The sequence below is a fragment of the Bos grunniens genome, chromosome 11 (genome assembly GCF_055505025.1).
Source record: "Bos grunniens cultivar Pamir isolate PY7600 chromosome 11, Bosgru_T2T1.0, whole genome shotgun sequence".
In the NCBI taxonomy this organism is placed as follows: domain Eukaryota; kingdom Metazoa; phylum Chordata; class Mammalia; order Artiodactyla; family Bovidae; genus Bos; species Bos grunniens.
Genome location: NC_141175.1, coordinates 39,487,717 through 39,504,441, shown reverse-complemented (window position 1 = coordinate 39,504,441; position 16,725 = coordinate 39,487,717). Strand labels below are relative to the sequence as shown.

The 16,725-nt window shown below is 51.8% G+C and overlaps 1 protein-coding gene across 1 annotated transcript; it reads right to left on the bottom strand.

Moving 5' to 3' along the window:
* Window positions 1-5,612: 5,612 nt before the first annotated feature.
* Window positions 5,613-7,310, bottom strand: ASPRV1 (aspartic peptidase retroviral like 1). The gene has a single exon (XM_086326205.1). It carries the CDS (start codon window positions 7,123-7,125, stop codon window positions 6,358-6,360), a length of 768 nt encoding a protein of 255 aa, XP_086182331.1. The 5' UTR covers window positions 7,126-7,310; the 3' UTR covers window positions 5,613-6,357.
* Between the last annotated feature and the right edge of the window lie 9,415 nt (window positions 7,311-16,725).

Genomic DNA, 16,725 nt, shown 5'->3' with positions numbered 1-16,725 from the left:
AGTGTTTCCTTTAGGACCCACCACCACCACCACCACCGCATCCTCCACAAACACATTTTACCACTTTTAAAGTTGGTACATACGTTAACCATCGGTACATACGTTAATGTTTACAAGGTTTATTTTTTCTTTCTCCAAAAGAGACACTGATGTATAGAACAGTCTTATGGACTCTGTGGGAGAGGGAGAGGGTGGGAAGATTTGGGAGAATGGCATTGAAACATATAAAATATCATGTATGAAATGAGATGCCAGTCCAGGTTCGATGCACGATACTGGATGCTTGGGGCTAGAGCACTGGGACAACCCAGAGGGATGATATGGGGAGGGAGGAGGGAGGAGGGTTCAGGATGGGGAACACATGTATACCTGTGGCGGATTCATTTTGATATTTGGCAAAACTAATACAATTATGTAAAGTTTAAAAATAAAATAGAATTTAAAAAAATACTAAATTTATAATGCACTCTTGAATTGAGTGCATCTCAGAGCTGAAGAAACCCAGCGTTGGTTATTCCTGGCTTTCTGGAGTTTCCTCAAAGGCCATTTAGGACCCTGCCCCTTTGTCCCCAACCCAAGTCACCCTGTTAGCCAGCACCAGCCCAGCTTGTCTCCCTCCCTCCCCTCACATTTCTCCCTCTACCCTGCATCGTCTTGGGGAACAACCACTTGTCTTTCAGGACTCAACTTAAAGATTTCTGGAGCCCTTCCTGACCCCCAGCCCCACCACATGAGCCCCCTGTGCCCATGCGCACATGGGCATGAGGAGGGGATGCCACGCTGGGCCACTCTAAGGCTTGGGCTTCCTTTGTCCGGCTGCCTTCCTCCTCTTCAGATTGTGAATCCCTGGAGGGCAGGGCTCACTTCACACCCTTCCCAGGGCTGGAAGATGCTCTAAGTGATGCTCAGAGAGACAGGCCAGGGCAAGGCTGGCCCCAGGCAAGTCCCACAGGCAGCAGGTGGAGAATTCACCCCTATCCAGGTTTAGGCAAGGCTGGCCCACAAAATTGAGCAGTCAGAACTCAAGAACCAATTTATGAGTCCACAGCGAGAAGCAACAGCCAGGTGGAGTGGGTGGTCATAGTGGCCTGAGCAAGGCCGGTCCTCTTTGCCACCAAGCCAGGGAATCCACACGTATTACCTAGGGTTGCTTGGTAGCAGTGGATTCTGGCCAGGACAGTGCCTGATGGGACCAAAACATGTGGTGGCATCAGCTCTGACAGCTGCCTCAGTGTCTCCTCGGGGACTGAGGACCAGGTGGGTAGGCCAGGTCACCTCTCTGGAGCATTGAGGCTGGCCACTCCCTCAGCATTGCCGTAAGAGAAGGATGTGTGACCTTTGGTCTCTGCCCCCAACTGCCCTCCTGATGGACACATTATGTCCTCAAGGTAAACTAATGGCCACAGATGGGCACCTAAGCACACCTGGGAGCCTTAACTCGCCTTGTGATGACTGCAGTCTAATTTCATTGTTTATCTTTCTTATTTGTTGCCAAGGACCACCCACACATGGCATTGAGTAGGTGATTAATAATTGGTTGCTTCTGGCTTTGTTTTTCATAGGCTTATGGGTTAGCAATTCTGAAACTACTCTCTGGGTACTTAGAATTGAGCAAATAAGTAACCCGGGATCAGATTTCTCACTGGAGAAAGAAGTTGCAAATATGGAAAGGAGGGAGATTAGAATAAACTCTATGGTGCTGGGTTGGAATTGGAGGTTCAGTGTGAACTCAAATTTTAAATATATAGAGAGAGTATATATATATACACACACACACACATATATATATATTGAGAGATACATACAGAAGCATACATAGATGTACTATTTTTTTCTTAGTTCTGACTACTGAGAGCATCTAAGAGTATTGACACCCTAGTAGTAACAAGCATACCCAACACCCAGGTCCTGGTTTCTAAATACCAGACTCCACCTAAAGGAACCAGGGGTCTTGGAGAAATGGCCAGTTTCAGGGGTGGTTCAGGGAAGGTACAAGATGAACCTGGAACATAAATAAAGAAGGGCTCAGATGATGGTAGGGACATGTCCCAGAAAGACAAAAACCAGTCTGAAGAGTTTCCCAAGGCCAAATTTAAAACAATGTGAGCATCAGAATGATAGTAACAGAGTATAGCTCACCAAATAAAACAATAGTCTGTGAGTCTACAATTATTTAAATAAACAATAAACAAACAGGAAGGGAAAACTCTTCTTCAGAGTTGAATGCCAGCTAACAAATGTAGAAGGGTAGAATTAGAAAATCACCATTGGCAGGCCAGGACCATTGACGGGTCTAATTGGTGACTGATAAGAAAGGCTATTTATACAGTCTCAGAGCTTCAGCCTGGAAGACACTCATTAATTATATGGGGAAGGGACTTCCCTGTGCTCCAAAGGCCAAGATTCTGCACTCTCAATGCAGGGGGCCTGGGTTTGATCCCTGGTCAGGGAACTAGATCCGCATGCTGCAACTAGGAGTATGCATGCCATAGCTAAAGAATCTTGTGTGTTCTAAATATGACCCGGAGCAGACAAATAAATAAGTAATAAAGAAGATAAATATTTTTAAAAATTATACAGGGAAAAGACATGTAGTTTACAGAGGGAAATCTGTCACCATTTTGACCAGCTAATTCAAGTTAACATCACCAGTAATGGAATAAATAGGTGTCCCACAGCACCTGATATGATCCACTTGAGAAGGATACAATATCACTTTTGGATACTCTTACCAAAAATGCATAACCTGAATCTAATCCTGAGAAAATATCAGAGTCACAAATGTAGGTTCACATTCTGCAAAATAACCGACCAGGCTCTTCATAAATGTCAAGATCATGAAAGACAAAGACTGAGGACTGGTTCAAATTAAAGGAGATTGAAGAGACGTGACCACTAAATGCAGTGTGTGGCTGGCTGGCTTGGATCTGGACCAGAGAACAATTGTTTTCTTTCACTATAGAGGTCATTATTGGGCCTTCCCTGGTGGTCCAGTAGTTAAGACTCTGCGCTTCCAATGCAGGGGGTGCAGGTTCAATCCCTGGTCAGGGAAATAATTTAATTTAAAAAAAAAAAAAGCATGAAGAATTACCTAGCAAAGTTAGTAGAATTAGTAGGCATTTAGTATATGGTGCTTGCATGCACACTCAGTTATGTCCAACTCTTGCAATCCCACGAACTGTAGCAGGCCAGGCTCCTCTGTCCATGGGATTTCCCCAGGCAAGATATAACACCGGAGTGGGTTGCCATTTCCTTCTTCAGGGGATCTTTCTGACCCAGGGATGGAACCCGCATCTCCTGCGACTCTTGCACTGGCAGGAGGATTCTTTTACCCCAGAGCCACCTGGGTCACTATTTAAAAGGGTGTCTGGTGGGGATCATGAGTTGCCCCTTAACTAGAGGCATCAGAAAGTTCTAGGATAGGAATTTTCAAACATTTGTGTGTGTAAGAATCACCTGGAGATTTTGTTCAGTGCAAGTTCTGCTGCATGTCTGGGTTGGTGCTCAGAGCCTCTGTTTCTAACAACTCCCAGGTGATGCTCACAATGCCTTTCTGCTGGCCCAGGGACCACCCTCTGGGTCTCAATGAGGTAGATACAGCTGGGATTAAGACCAGGCCTTCTTGAGCCTAGCTGCACAGGACCACCAGGAAGAAGTGGATTTTATTGATCCTCCCAGTGATTCTGACAGGCAGCCAGAATTAGACTTTCACAGCCTCACCTGTTTCTGTCTTCTCCTATCCACTGTCTCAAGTTCAGACCCAAAGTCTGAATACTGCCATGGCTGCCAAGCTGAATTTGTTGCTGTTCCTCTACTCTGTCCTGTTCCCAGAAGCCAGGTGAATCTTGCTGCTCCTTCACAGTTCAAACACTTTCATACAAGTTAGGTGCAACTCCCCACCCAGAGATCAAGCCCTCTGAGATGTGTGGCCAAAACCCACTGTACCCGGCTGCTTACCACCCTCCCCCTCGATACTCTGCTCCCAGGAAGCAGCGTCCTGGTCCTGCAACCCAGGCTCCCTTCACACACACAGCAACTCTTGTCTCAGTCCGGTCTCCAGGTAAGAGGAACCAATCTTCCTCCAGGAGGCCTGTGCTGTGATGTCAGTCTGGCTGGGCCCACCCGGGTGCTCGCTTCCCCCAGGAGAGAGAGCCAGCTGAGAGCCTGGTGACTCAGACTCACTCATAGCAGGGCACGAAGGGTCTCTGTGGCGGGGACACAGGTCATCCTGCCCCTGTTCATACAGGCAGGGCTCTGCAGCCTGCGTCCGTGGGGAACAACTTGGGTGTTGCCCTGAAATTCTAGCCTGGCACCCAGCTCCCCATTCACCTGTTCCCCTCCCACCCACTCTTTCCCTTCCCTCCTCCAGACCAGCAGGTACCTAGGATCTGAGGGACCTAGAGGAAAATAGGTCACAGGGAGGTGCCACCTAGGTTGTCCCCTCTGGGGAGGGTTTGGCCTAGGAGAGATGTATTTGTCAGGCGTTGAAAACCAACTTTGAGATGGGGGATGGGGGACCTGAATACCAGGAGACCACCTCCTTCTCCCCTTCCGCTCGGCTCCAAGGCAAGGGCCAGGGCTGGGCTGACACTTCCCTGGTCCTCACATTCCTGAGGAAGAACTTCCGCTCAATCCAGCACCCGCTGCTGCCCCACGCGCCCTGTGGCTGATGTAGCCAATCCCTGTTAGGATGCTGGGGAGAAGGGGCTTAGGGACCGGGGGTGCTGCAGTTTCCAGGAGAATCACAGCTGGAATCTGAGGGAGGAGCAACTACTCTCGGCTCAGACAGGTTCAAGGTCAAGGCCCCAAAGGCTTCTTAGAATAAAGCTCATCCCCACCTCTGACTCCCACTCAGGCTGTTCCCCTCTCCCTCATGAATGTCCAGATGGAAACTCCCAGGAGAGGCTCATTCCACCCTCATGTAGGGAGAAGACCCTTCCCGCCTCCCATCAAAGTTCTTTAAGCTTTGCACACTTAGCCTCCCTTTGCACCAGGGAGTTTTCAGAGTCCCAGTCCCACTGAGTTCTAGAGAGAGGGGCAGGAACCTGGATGCAAATATGAGGTAGATCCCCTAAGAGAGAGGTACCGCATTCCTGGATCTGGAGTGTCCTCCCCCCACCCCACCTCCACTGTCCTGCAGAATGCCCTTGGGCTGCCCCAGGCAGGGTAACACTTGGCCCCCAATCATGCTTTCTGTCTCCAAGTCCTGGCTCCCAGGTGGCTGTAAGAACCTATTTTCCAGGCAGAGACTTTATCAGTTGTTTACAATAACCGTAATTTTCCAATCCCCAATCAAGACCACAACTTGAGGGTCACTCTTGGGTATAAGAGGCAAGTTGGATACTAAAATATTGCAGTTTGTAATGATTAGAGGAATCAGGATTGGATTAGATTAGGCATGACAAGAATTATGGAGGAAATAAGTCAAGCTATTTGAAATCGAGGTTGTCTTGGAAAATCCAAGCTATATTGTCTCTGTACATGTATTCTCTTCTGTTTTCTAGCGAGACCCTCTGAAAATACTTGAACCTTCCTTCTCTTCACCACTCATTCCCTGTTTTCCCCAACCTCTCACATCCATTGCATTCATCCCCAATCAACACATTACATGGTTTTTCCATGAGTCATTCTTTATTGCTGTTTGAAGTCATGAATTATTGGCACAAGACGCAGTGGGTTTCAAAGCAAATGACAGAAGGAAATACAGTTTGCAGGTGGGAAGACCCAACAGTGAAGAATCCCAAAGCAGCCATGACCTTGGCCTTGAGGGTTGGGTCTTTCTTGTAAGGACTCTGCAGCCAGGATCTAGCCCAGTCGAGTCAGACTACCTGGCCCACAGGTGATCGAGCCACATCTCCAGGGAAGGGGTCCCCCAGTCCTCTCTCAAAGACCATCATTGTAGCCTTTTTGGAACCTTCTTCTAGCCGCCAAGTCTTGGCCACCAACAGCAGTGTGACAATCACAAGGACCTCTCCCCTCTGAGACAGCCAACCTACTCTCCTCACCTGTTCCTTTTCCAATGGAAGCTTCCCCTAACCAGGGCAGATAAAGGCCCCTGCAGTTGGAGAAGGAAATGGCAACCCACTCCAGTGTTCTTGCCTGGAGAATCCCAGGGACGGAGAAGCCTGGTAGGCTGCAGTCCATGGTGTCGCACAGAGTTGGACACGACTAAAGCGACTCAGCAGCAGCAGAGGGAGGAGCCTCGAGGGGAGAAAGAAAAGGGAGGGGGGCATGAGGGGGGGGAGTTGGTTTCAGAGGGTTGGCCAAGTCCAGTGACCCCCTGAGGAGACGTGCCTGTCCCCTCCACCACAGTGGGTCCTCCCGCCAATATCTGAGGGATGAGGCAAAGGGGGCTTCTCAACAAGAGAGTTGCTGCCCCCCCTCCTCTGAGGAGGGCTCCTCCTCTATGAGCTCCAGGTCGAACTCATCTTCCAGGGACCCTCCCACCGGCAGAAGGCGGAACTTCCTCCCTTTAAGTGTGCAAGTGCGATGCTCGAAGTCCAGGACTGCGTTGTGATCCTGGAGCACGTCGGTCCCAATGATGGCTTCCTCTGCACTTGCGTTGGCCACTAGGAAGGCTGCCTTCAGCTTCAGCTTGCCCAGGGACACTACTGTATCCCAGACGCCCAAGATCTTCATTTCGGCCCCGTTGGCCACTTTCACCACATTCTCAAAGGGCCGCAGTGTATCCAGGTCGCCATCGGTGACCTCCTCCCACAAGCTCGGGTGGACCACGGAGACCTGGGCCCCAGAGTCCACCAGGAACCTCACGGGCACTTTGCCAATTTTCCCCTTGAGGTAGTAGCCCTTACCCATGCTGTTGGCAAAGACGATCTCCTTGGGCAGGTGGCTGTGGGCAGCCTCGGGCCCCCCGAAGGTCTTCAGGAGGGTCTCTTTCACAGCCCCGTAGTTTCCCTGGTCCTCGGGACTGAGACCATTGAAGGCTCCCAGGGCGTCTCCCCTGAGGGACTCTTTCAGGAACCTCAGCTTGGTGATGTCGTCCCAGTGGTTGAGGTGGTTGATGACCTCAAAGCGATGCAGCCAGAGGTGTGGGGCCACACTGGCTCCATCGAAAGGCTCTGGGACGAAGGCTCGCTCCTGGCTCCTGACTCCGCTCCCGGCCATCCCTCTGCTCCCTTCTGGAACTGCAGCAACAACCCACAGCAGGTAGAGAAAGCCACAGAGCAGTGTCAGCGCAATCACGCTGGAGAACAAGGCTTCTCTAAGCAGACTGTTTCTGGGTGCCGGCTATTGGCAGGCTGGAGGGACCAGGCGAAGGCTGTCTGATGGACTGCTGGGCGCAGAGCTGTGGCCTGCTCACGCTACAGAGCCTTTTTGATACCCAGCCTGGGCCCCCCACGGCTCCCCATTCGCCTTTGTTCTGGGAGCTCCGCCCCTGCTCCTCCCACTCCCCCTCCCTCCAGCATCCTGTTCGACGGGCAGGATCAGTGCCCCGCCCTTCTGCATCCATCAACGGGACAGGCCGCGGGCAGCCCACGAAGGCCAGCCTGGGTCAGAGGGGGCCTCCTCAGGTACCCTCCCGAGCCTGTGTCCCAGAATAACAGATGAGGACAGGACGACGTTACGACATCCAGGTGTTTGTCATCAGCTAAAGGAAGGTGGAGTCAGGGACCAGAGGCAGGGACCAGGGACCATCAGCTTCTAAACTGGGGAGGCCCCTTTGCCCTCAGCCTCGTGTGACCCCCTTTGAGTGGTTAAGGGGAAGGAGCTTACATTTACTATGTTTCTGCTCTGATTGAAGTGAGGGGCTGGGTGTTTCTCATGAGCTCTGAACCAAGTACAGAATCCCATAAGATTCTCTGGAGAGATGGAGGAGAGTCCCCAGGATCAAGAATGCCCATAAATAGTTTCTTTAAATGAGGGAACACATGCACACATTTTCCATGAATGCAATTGCTACAGTAGTTTTCCCTGGTTGATCACACCTAATTCAGAGTCATTCTGCCTTCTGGGAGTGAGTGCCAGAACCTGGAGTCAGGCTCTGACTCTAGCTCTGGGCAGGCCCCCTCCTCGGCTTCTCCCCTCTCACCTTCCAGAAACCTTTGTAAGAGTCTGTTCCCCAGGTTATTCAGACCACCTCTTCATCTGGGCATTTATGGAAAGAGCAGCAAGAGAATTCCACTCCTTTTTATTCCAAGAGGGGGAAGCACCCACTGTATTGGCAGAGCCAGCAGTGAGAGTCTGGATGGCTTTAGATGGAGGAGGCTGGCTGTGGGACCTCCTGCGGGGCTTGGGGGTGGGAGGGTGGAGAGCTGTCCCAGGGCACCCCATGGATACCCAGAAGACAGATCTGGGAGTTCATGGCTGGAGTCTGATTTGGGCTTGTGCAGGGTGACTGGGGCTACTGGGGGGCCCACATTGATGACCCTGTTTAAATGCCACCCCTCCACAGAGCCCTCTACTCTGTGCCCACTCCCAGGTGACAACCATGGCAGTGTGCTGTGTGGTTCATTCATAAGTCTGTGTCCTGCCCATGTACGACTGCCTCCAGGCCCAGTAGAAACTGACTCTGGGACAAGTAGGTGCTCTTTCCTGGGCTCCAAGCCTGCTGAGTGCTGTCACCAAACAGGAGAGATGAAGACAGGAGAGGAGCAAGAACCAGCAGCACACCTGTGGCTCTGGGCTGTTTTTCCTGGCCCAGAGCCTGTCTCTCACCAACTCCCTGTCCCACTGATCACGTGGTACCTGGTTGAATTCCAGAGGACCCTGGCTCCAGTCCTGGGTCCAGTCCCTGGTTGGCCCCAGGGCCTCTGACTATGCCAGAAGACCCTTAGCCCCTGTGGCTGTGTCAGCCCCTCACACCTGACACAGTGAGCCAGCACAGAGGCAGCTGGGTCAACACCTCTCATCACAGCTGCCTGGCTGAGGTGGGGCCATCGTGCCATTCCAGAAACCCAGAGGAGGGGGAAGTGGAGTCACTGGGCAGGTGGGTCTCCTAGAGGATTGCACAATGCAAAACCTGCACCCAGAGAAACGGCCCTGCACCCACAAGACCAGGAAGCCCCTTCTGCAAGTGGATGTTTGTGGATAGATTCCCAGTCCCTGGAATGGGCATTGTTCTGTGGCCCAGGTACTGACTTAGTGGCTCCCTGGTATTCATCACCTTGAACCCTTGGTCCCCTGGAAGTGGGAATGAGTTAGGAGGCTGGCATGTGACCGAGGGAAGTAAGAAATAAGGTGGCTTCTCAACTAGCAACTAGGACTGCTGGATGCCCCGACTGTGGCCTTTCAGGACCTGGGTCATGGTCCTCACTTGATTGGGTTTGGTGTACACTTTGGCCAAGTCATTCAATGTCTATCCCCCCAGTGAGCATCGGGACAACCTGCAGGACAGACCAGCTGCCATACTCCACCATTCTGAAAAACAAGGAGCTTGAATGGCTAAATGGCTTGTCTCAGGCCCAAGGTGCCCAGTGCATGAAACGGCATTTTGCAAATAAAGGCAGGGAAGCAGGTGTGTTGGGCTCAGAGAGGCATCCGGCTAGGTCCTGGGCTTTGCTGTTGATGGCCTCTGAAGGGGGCAGTGATCTAGTGGGCAATGAGAGCTGATGGCTAAATATTTGAGAATTTTCTGAGTTAGTCTTAAACCAACTGGCAGCTTGAAACCAGACTTGGTGGGAGCATTTATACCACAGAAATTGGCAAATTCTAAATCAAGCCCCCCTTTTTCTGGAAAGCCAGCTTGTCATCACATTCCTGCCTGCAGACCTTGGTTACTCTCTCTGGGGCAGGCAAAGCACCACAGCCAGTGATTAACAAGCTTCTAGCATCTCCACTCCTGCCCAACCACTTGTGCCCAAGTCCCCTCTCCAGCCCCCCTTGCCTCACGCTCCCCCACAGCCCTTATTCTTCTGGGTCCTTGGACCTGAGGGCCTCCTCAGCGAACCCCTCTAGGTTAGCTGTCCACACAGTCCCACCTGGGGTCCCCAAGACAGAAGCACACAGGGGACCTCATGGTTATTAGGCGAGCTGGCAAGGGTTGGGTTAGGGAGGTTCTCTCGTGAAGATCAGGAAAATAGTGACCTCAGTTCTCCAGCTCCCTTCAGCCTTGGGAGAGGCCCATCCCTGGAACACCTCAGAACCACTCAGGAACCTTGGGTTTGCCGTGTCGGTGTTGAACTGATGCACAGCCCAGCCAGGCCAGGCCAGGTGCCACTGCCTCCTCCCAGGACCCAGGAAATCGTGGTTAATTATTGATAAATATAGGTATTGGGGTGGGAACACCCTCATTATTACCCATTGGCATCTCCAAAGTGTGCTTGGAGGCAGGCACATCCCAAGAGGAGGTTAAACAGGAAGGGTTTACAGGGTCCCCACCCTCCACACCCCTCATTGAGATTTTGGGGCTCTGAGCTCTGCTGGCCCCACTCCCTGCCTCCCCTTTGCCATTTCATCCCTCCCCAGCCCTAGGGGTCGGGCGGGGTGGGGGGTGGCGTGTGACGCATTATAAGCCCATGAAAGGGCCCATCGGGGGCCCCTGAGAATTGAAGCCCTTGGTGAGCAGTGGGGACACCCCAGAAGCCTCATTCCCCTTCTCTTTACTGTTTCTTCTGCCTGACCACTGCTGGGGTACAGTGGGACCCAGAGAGGAGCCAAACCCCTCAAGTTCTGAGATTAGGGGGGTCCTGGGATGCAGAGTGGGAAGTGGGGGGGCCTGGGAGGGGGCCTGGGCATTCTCAGGAGGTCATTTTGAACAAAGAGCCTGGAGACACCCTACAGATTCCAGGGCTCTGGGTGAGGCCCAGATGTAACACCAGGAGGGGCAGAAAAGGCACCACCAGCCCTTGCTGTGCCCAGATAAGGGGCTCTGCAGCTCCTCTCCAGCTGCCTCTGGCCGGCGCCCCGCACTCCCAGGATCAAGGTCACCCTGGGAACTGGATGGGGCAAGAGCAGACACAAATTTAAGGAGTTTTCAAGGCAATAAAGAAGGTTGAGGGGAGACAGAAGGTGCACTTTCTCTAAGTGGGGACGGCTTCATGAGCATCCAACCTGTGAAGTCCCAGGGACTCTGCTCTCAGAAAGGCCAGGGTTGGTCTGATGTGCTGCTGACTTTAAATTCCCAGTAGTTGGAACAAAGAGCCCCACGCTCATTTTTTCCAGGCCCTGTAAATTATGTAGCTGGTTGTGTCTCCAACCCATCTGATGGGACTTCACACACATGGACATATACACACATGGACATACACACATGCACACACGCACACCCTGCTTACCACGTATCACACATATATGCTGTCACTCAGTTGTATCCGACTCTTTGTGACCCCATGGACCGAAGCCCGCCAAGCTCCTCTGTCCATGGGATTCTGCAGGCAAGAGTACTGAAGTGTGTTTCCATTTCCTATTCCAGGAGATCTTCTTGATCCAGGGATCAAACCTGCTTCCCAGGGGGCACTGGTGGTAAAGAACCCTCCTGCCAAGGCGGGAGATGTAAGAGACACAGGTTTGCACCCTGGGTTGGGAAGACCGCGTGGAGGAGGGCGCAGCAACCCACTCCAGGCAAAATCGGACATGACTGAAACGATTTAGCACACACATACACACACAAACACACACATACATACCCACACACACTACACACCCTCCTTACCACGCATCATATATATATGCTCAGTCACTCAGTTGTTTCCGACTCTGTGACCCCGTGGACTGAAGCCTGCCAGGCTCTTCTGTCCAGGGGATTTTCCAGGCCAGAATACTGGAGTGGGTTGCTATTTCCTACTCCAGGGGATCTTCCTGACCCAGGGGTGGAACCCATGTCTCTTGCGTCTCCTGCCACCGGGGAAGCCCTCACACATATACACGTGTCCACAAAAACGCACCCCCCACACACACACTGTGCTCACATCCTGTGCATGTAAAATCCACACCAAACACACAGTCACACTCTAGTTCTCAGCTCAAAACGACTAAGCAATTATGTAACATGCATATAGAACTCAGCTCCCACCTTTCTTTTCACAGATTTCTTTGCATACACATTTACACTAAGTATTAAAACCATATTTATTGGAGGCACCTGCAGTTTATTAGCCCCTGGGCATACTTACTGGCCCAGAAAACTAGGCAGGTCCCATCACCGTGGCTTACACGCTAATGAAAACAGGATACAGCTGGTTAACAGCCTGGTTTTGAAGAGTTTAAGACCAACGTGTGTGTGCAGGCTGACCACTTGAAGAGCCCCAGTCACAGCCACACTGCTTCGAAAGTAGGTCACACCGCCTTCTGCCCTCACCCTCTGCCCTCACTGTGCGGGGCCAAAGACACGATGCCCTCTGTTTCTCCTGCCTGCAGGCTCTCCCACCACAAGCAACTCCCTCAGCCTGCCTCGCTCCTTGCAGCTCCCACCTGGCCCGTTCCCCCCAAGGCCCTGTCCGAGGGTTGATGTGAATGTGGGGTTGGGGAGGGTTGATGGCACAGCTCCTGGGAGGTGGGGACCCAGCTGCTTCCGGTGTCCTGCTTAAGTGGGTGGTGGCATCAGGTCCTCAAGCTGAAAAGAGGGGCAGAGCAGTGAATTGTGCACGAAAATCTAGTTAGGGATTCAGATCAGAATCCAAGGGCATCTGGGTGGGCTCTGACCCAAGCCAGGCATGTGGGGAAATCCACGGCACTGGCAGGTGCCCGAACCCCAAACCACAGCCCCTGGACGGCCAGGCCTGCTGTTCTGAGTGGGAATCCCACACCCGGCATTCACATCACCTGTGGCCAAAGGCGCAAGGGCAGCTTTTCCTTGTGTGTTTCCCACCCTGGATCCTGGGCACAGCTCGGGGACAGAGTATTCCTGCCCCAGCTCCCTGCCCCCGTTCTCCACTGTTCCAGAACCACCTTCTCCCATTTGTGACCCCCTCGACACTCATCTACCACCTGGTTTAAAAGCCTTCCACCTGGATGCCGCCCTGCTCAACCCACCAGCTGAACTCCCCTTGTCAGCAGCCTGCAAGACCATCACACTGGAGGGTCCCAGAGAAGTTTAGGGAACAGTGATCCCAGGCCTAAAGCCACTGCCAGCCCTCCAGACCCAGGGCCAAGGCCAGGACCAACCAACAGCTGGTCAGAACAAGTTTCTGGCTGAGTCCCTAGAAGTTCAATATGCCAAAACCAGTTCTTCCCCTGTTTTTAATCTTTCAGTCAACTATGAAGATTACTTAAGGTGTTCGGAAGGCCTTCCCCACTCCCCTCCTCCCAACCTAGACCCTCCAAAATAGGCTCCCGCCTTCTTCCCGATTCCTGGTGCCCCCAGCCTGGACCAAGCCCTCATCCCTCCCTTCTCTGATTTCTGCCACCCTCCCTAGGGGCAGGAGTTCTACCTGGCGACAGGGACTGGCTCTAAGGGAAGACCCCAGAAGATCCCCCTGTTTCCCATCCCCATGGGGGATGATGCCAACTGAGGTTGGCAGCAGGACTCATCAGGTAGTCCAAACAGCTCTGGAGACATGAACTCACTTTTAACAAACAATCCTGAAATTATGAAACGTTCACAAAAATCAAGGTATACAGATTGTAGTCTCCAAGTACAAGTGGGCTTCTAATGACATCAGGACGCTCACTTAAAGCTAGACACATAGAGGACTTTTGTCCAACTTAAAATACCTCAAAGGCAGCTTTGAACTGATCCCAAAATAGCTTTAATTTGCTGCTAATGATAACTGGTATCTTGAGGAATGCAAACATATAAAACAGCCTCGGCACAGGAGCTGCTGCTTTGGAATCCACGGCCAACTCAGCTTTGCTCCTGACTTATGGAAGACAGGGGACAAAGGGTGGCTCCTTCCGTCTGGTGTGTCAAAGTGGTCTCTGCTTTACCATCCAGAAGAAGGAGGGGAAGGCAGGAAAGGGAAGATGGAAATGCCAGGGGAGCTCTGACACGGATGGAAATCTCCAGGTTATTAGTAGCAGCAGTAACAGCCATTTATCGAGCACCTACCCTGGGCCACACACCATGCTGGCGGCTGTAAGTGTGTGTAAGGCTCTGAGTCTAGTCTGAAGCTAGATGGGGATGGGCAGTGCCGAAGAAGCGGGTTGGTTCCATTCCAGACCTATTTCTTGAGGCTAACTCTGCTTCACGTTGGGTGATGAATCAGATCTGAGCCCTGCCCTCACAGAGTTCTCAGGTAAGTGGGGAAGAAAGACTCACGGGTGCCCTAATTCCGGAGAGATGAGAATGGGAGGCGGGCAAGATGGTGGTCCAAGGAGCACTGGGCACCTCACCCCGCCAGAAATCTACTAGTATTACCCAAGAAAAACAAAAAGTAAAGGGGTGCCAGAGAGGAGGGAATGAGCTGAAACCAGGGAATGAGGGCAATCACACATCACAATTCAGATGGACTGCTGTTGCTCTCGGCTCACTCTGTGCAGGGATTTGGGGGCGAAGGCCCTCGGGCTAACACACAAGACAGGAAGGCATTTAGTTGCTAGATGCAGCAGTCCAATTGAAAATATGTGTGTAAACATGGAAAAAAGACTGGAAGAAAATACTAGTTTGGCCCAAAAGTTGGTTCAGGTTTTTTAAACATCTTATGGAAAAATCCAAACAACCTTCTTGGCCAACCCAATACAACAAAACAAGGACAGTACCTTTGTCTGGGTGGTGGGATCATGAGGACCTTAATTTTCTTCTATATTCATTCTGAGAATATATTCTCTAATAAAAACATTATTTAAAAATAAACTTGTTCTTACAAGTTCTATAAGTTTAAAATTATTTTCAAGTAAAAAAGTTTTTCACAGGGAGTGTATGAGAAATCTGTTCCTTCCACTCAGTTTTGCTATGAATCTAAAACTGCTCTAAAAAATTGTCTATTTTTTTTTTTAATTTTTAAAAGGTACTTAAAGAAGGGATAATAACATTGCCAATAGTAATAACTGTTGAAACTAAATGATAGGTATGAGAGTTTGAGTTTCCCATAACTTTGGGGTGTGTTTAAAAATATTCCATAATAAAAAGTAAAATTGTAAGTAAACAAGGGACTTCCCTGGTGATCAGGGGCTAAGACTCCATGCTCCCAGTGCAGGGAGCCGGGATTCAATCCCTGGTCAGGAAATTAGATCCCACGTGCTGCAACTAAAAATCCTGCATCCCGAAACTAAGACATTGCACAACCAAATTAAAAAAAAAAAAAAAGTAAACCAAGGCTCTGTGCCAAGACCATCCCCAGCCTGGCCTGCCCGGTTCTAGACCCACTGCCCAGCAGTCTGTGTGTCACCCAGGCTTGGGCACTGGAGCCACTGGTGACCCAGGACAGGCAGGGTCGGTGTCCCTTCTGGGCATCCTCTCCCCAGCCCCAAAGCAGAGGTTCTCAGCTAACTCCTGTCTGCAGCACCACTGACACACGGGGCCCTAGGCTCCAGGCTCAACATACAATCCTGCTCCCCGTCAGCACCCAGCCCCCCAAACTCACGACAACAACACTAGCCTTGACCCTCCTGCCAGGGCCGCCACCCAGCTTCCTGCAGGCTGCAGGCTCCTGTCCTGTACTCTTTCCTCATGGACTCTCCATCTTCATCTGAGTCAGCTGGCACCAGGCTCTCACATCCTAAAAAAGTCCCTTGCTGGTCCAGCATCCCCCTTGGTTAATGACTGTTCCTCTCCTTCCTCCCCAGTCAGTTTCTAGAAGGGCTGGTCCACACTCGCAGGACCAAGGCAGGCACGTGCCCCACTGTGGCTCAAGGCCAACTGCGTCCCTCTGTCACTGAGCTGGTCCACCTCGCACAAGGCGCCATACAGGCTAGAGCAATGTTACTTCCTTCCGTTTCACTGTGTCTGTGCCACTCACTCCCCAAGCCCCTGGCTTCTGCCCCCTCCTCCTGGAGCTGCACCCTTGCCAAGGGCATCAGTGGCTTCCCAATGGCCTCATCCCAGGAGCCCCTCAGGCAATCTGCTTTTCCTCCTAGGTCTCTCCTGCCCCATTGGTTCCTGGGACCCAAGTTTTTTGATCTTGTGCCTCAAAGAGCACTCCCCTAGTCTTTCATGGCGTCTTTCTCCCCAGGCTCCCTCTACTGTCCTTCCCCTGTCATTCTACACTCTCCCCAGCCTGTACCCTGACTGAACTCTCTGCTCCACTGGCACGTACACCCCACAAGTCCACTTTCAACACTAAACACATTGTCTTCCCAGACCTGCTCTGCCTCATGTGTTCTTCTTTTTCTGGGCAAAAGCACCACCGTGGAGCCAGTTTCCCAAATCATTCACCTTCACCGCCTGCCTCCTCTGCTGGCTCCTCCTGAGTCCCTACCCCAGCTCCCACACCCCTACCTCCATGCCCACCCCCATCCCAGGTCCATCTGCCCTCTACACCGCTACTGCCCTACTTCAAGCCCAGCTACTGTAATAGCTGTCCCACAGTCTCCATCCCCGCTGTCCCCTCCTTGGTAATCCACTCTCCTGGGGATGCCAGAGTCCTGAAATGGAAGGCCACTCATGTCATTCTTCTGCCCCAAATTCCTCCATGGCTCCTCAGGCCAAAACAAAATCCTGACTCTCAGCAGGGCACGTGAGGCCCCTCCCTAACTCATGGTCTACCTACACCAAATGACTTGTAGTTCCCCAAACATGAAAGGCTTTTTCATGCCTTTTCACAAGCCTGTCACTTGGCTGGGCAAGCCTTCCCCACCTATTCTCCAAGTGAACTCTAACTCTTCCCTCAGAAGTCAGCTAAGCTACTGCCATCTCCTGGAAGTCTTCCTTGATTTCCCTGACAGACTTAA